This window comes from Vipera berus (assembly GCF_964194415.1).
Source record: "Vipera berus genome assembly, chromosome: 4".
Classification (NCBI taxonomy): Eukaryota; Metazoa; Chordata; class Lepidosauria; order Squamata; family Viperidae; genus Vipera; species Vipera berus.
In genome coordinates, this window is record NC_138206.1 from 18,948,487 (window position 1) to 18,951,825 (window position 3,339).

General features: G+C 42.5%; 1 protein-coding gene across 1 annotated transcript; it reads right to left on the reverse strand.

Annotated features, from left to right (window-relative positions):
- Positions 1-629: 629 nt before the first annotated feature.
- On the reverse strand, positions 630-2,679 carry LOC308668095 (vitelline membrane outer layer protein 1-like; the record flags this gene model as incomplete). The annotated part of the gene is made up of 3 exons (XM_081327752.1): positions 630-921; positions 1,957-2,054; positions 2,509-2,679. The coding sequence occupies 3 exons, from the start codon at positions 2,677-2,679 to the stop codon at positions 630-632; spliced, it is 561 nt and encodes a 186-aa protein (XP_081183878.1).
- Positions 2,680-3,339: the final 660 nt, after the last annotated feature.

Genomic DNA, 3,339 nt, shown 5'->3' on the forward strand with positions numbered 1-3,339 from the left:
GTTACAGTTTGGTGCTGTGACTTGGATCAAAACCAAGATGAGAGGGGAGATAGTCAATCACTTGCGATGCTTAAGGTTTCTGCTACCTCCCTTAGGCCTCCCCAATCTGGACTGTTTGAAGAGGTAACACCTGGGGGGGGTGTTACCTTGTACTACCACATTATGCCCAAACACACCCTTTATTCTCAAGTTAATAAAGGTAAAGGTAAAGGTTCCCCTGCACATGCGTGCTAGTTTTTTCCAACTCTAGGGGCCGGTGTTCATCTCCGTTTCAAAGCCGAAGAGCCAGCGCTTGTCCAAGGATGTCTCCATGGTCATGTGGCCAGCATGACTAGATGCCAAAGGCGCACGGAACGCTGTTACCTTCCCACTGTAGTGGTCCCTATTTTTTTCTACTTGCATTTTTACGTGCTTTTGAACTGCTAGGTTGGCAGAAACTGGGACGAGTAACAGGCGCTCACTCTGTTACGCGGCACTCGGGATTCGACCCACCAAACTGCCAACCTTCTGATCGACAGGTTCAGTGTCCTAACCCACTGAGCCACTGTGTCCCTCTCAAGTTAATATTTAACTATAATTAACAGTCCTTGAAAATGCATAGCAAAAGTACATTTATAGATGAGGAAACATTAACAGCAGTAAAAATTCACATCATTGAGTGCTGTGTCATCACCAGAACCCTGTGAATCCTCCACCCTTGTTCTTATCCCACATATGCCACCTGAGACGCAGCAATCACTCCATGGGCCAAATTTACCCCACATCGTGCCATAGCCTATCGGCCTAGTACCATCACTGCATTTGAACTGGATGTTGTTAGCTGCTGTATCATCATGAATTCCTTGACGTGGTTCCACTCTCAGAGAAAAAGAAATCAGGTAGCCTGTGGAGCAGTATTGTTTTTTGGTCCAGGTTCCCCACCTATCAAAAACGACAAACAGATTCAGGCATAATGGCTAAAATATTGGGCTAGGAATCAAGTTAAAGTCTATATTTGGTTATCAACATTCATTAAATAATTCTATCAATAATAGTTGACATTCAACCTAACTCTTTGGGCTATTGTAGGGGGAAAAATTGGAATCAAGGGGTCTTGTGGCTGCTGGCATAAACTCCTAGGAAAAATGGGATAAAGAATACTATATCTCTTTCCCAAGACTTCTAATCCATGTCATGTTCAGAATCCATTACATCAGGGGCTTCTCATTCTACAAATTGTCTTGCAATATTGAGGCACCCTTTCCCCTGAAAAGAAGACTCTTGCCTTCTATTACGCTTGAATGAATTAATTCCCCCCCTAGTGAAGAGGTGAGTCATTATTCAGCTAGCAAGGTCTCTGTGGAAATTCAGTGCCTCGTTTTCTTACTGGAAGTCTATCTCATTTTCCCTGGTTACATTAAACATGGCATGCCACACAAAGATTGAGTGCCCCCTCTGGCTGCCATGTGGCCCTTCCCCATGGGGAGAAAGGAGTTTGCAATAATATCCCATACTGTATGTCCAATGCTGCCCTAATTTCACATATGACATTAATAACAGCCACACTTCTGTCCTTCAGAAACAGCACAGCACTGCAGCCCATATCGCCTGACAAGGAGAGTCATAACAACAGCAGACAGATTCATAGACTGTACAGTGGGAGAGTTGTGTGGAAGACTAAAGTCCATAAGATCTCTTGATGAAGTGAATGCATGTCAGGGAAGAAGAATGGAAGGGAAGGAAAGAGATACACTTATTATGGCCCACAAACTATTAGCTACACCACTGCACCACTCAGGAACACAAAAATTTCTAGTCCCAGTTTCAGCATCAGCTGTTCATTCAGAGAATGAGCTTCCCCTTCTGAAACCAACAAAGTTAACTTTCAGGATTGGGTAGCAGTGAACTAAGCATCAATCATCTCTCCCATTTTTTATGACAAGAAAATGAAATATGATCTGAAAGTCAGTTACTCACGGTCCAACTTTAGACTCAACTGTTGTATTGCCATCGTTACAGTACAAGCGGATTCCATTCAGAGCTGTATCGTCACCTGCCCCTTGATTTTGTTCCACCTAAGAAAATATGATCCTGATAAAGTTCTAGATCAGCCTTTTTCCCCTTGCTGTCCTTCAGATTTCAATTCTCAGAAATTCCAACATTAACCTGTAAATATTGGAGAATGAATTGGATCCAGATGAAATCTGCCACACAATAATACTCCACACCAAACTCAGTGGTGCGATTCAGCCAGTTCGCATGAGTTCGGCCAATCCGGTAGCTAATTTTTTGTTGCCCAGGCCCAGAATGGACTTCCAGAAGTGGCTTCCACACAGAGAACCGGTTGTTCACATATTTGAATCCCACCACTGGCCGAACTCAATACCTTTCTTTAATTATAGAATCAAAAGTGTAAAGCACCCACACAATTACTTCTTGATTGCCTCTTTAAAAAATAATGAAAAGCTGAAGAACTAATTTCAAGAGAATATTTAGAAATAAAGGAGCATCAGAAAAGTAAACTTTTACCTTCAGGGAGAAGCCATGAGCATAGCCCTGAGGGCAAACCATTTTTCGGCCCCAGTCACCCCAACAACCCCCATTTGGCACAGAAAGCACATCTGAAAACATTCGGGCTTCAGTATTCCACAGGCAGCATGAGATGGTCAAGAGAAGAGCAGTGCTAGCAGAAAGATCCATGGAAACCAATCGGATTCTTGAAACAGAAATGTCTTCAGAAATTACAGCATCCTAGAAACAGGAATCATTTATAAAGTATCCACAGTACCACCCTCATGAAATCATGCTTTTAAATTCTTTTGTTTTGTACCTTTGCATCAGTCTTAATTCCAGGGAACTGCCTGGATTTGAGCCTGCAGTTTCCTAGGTAAGATTTCAGAAATGGTTTGTCACTGTCTCCTTCTCCTAGAGCTGAGATAGAGGGACTGGCCCAGTTGGCTTTGTACCCAAGACATGACTAGACAGGGCTTTTTTTCTCATAGAACGCTCAGAACGGAGTTCCGGCACCTTTTTTGGATGGAACCTTGTAGGGTAGGCAAGACGGGTTGTATGACATGAGTGAGTTCCGGCACCTTTTTCTTTTACAAAAAAAGCACTGTGACTAGAGCACCAGTCAGTCCCCAGTCTGGTGTGTTAACCAATATACTAAACTGGCCTCTACAATTAGCATCTTAGAGGATTTATGGCTCATAGCAAGAAACCAGAAAGTGAGGTTAACAATAAATTCAAATAAATAATTTTCTGAATCTTGCTGCAACTTTAATTTCTACAAAATCAGTCTGAGGTGCTGAGCTGATACTGAGAAAGATATGTCAAGAACCTGTTTGCATAATTTCTATA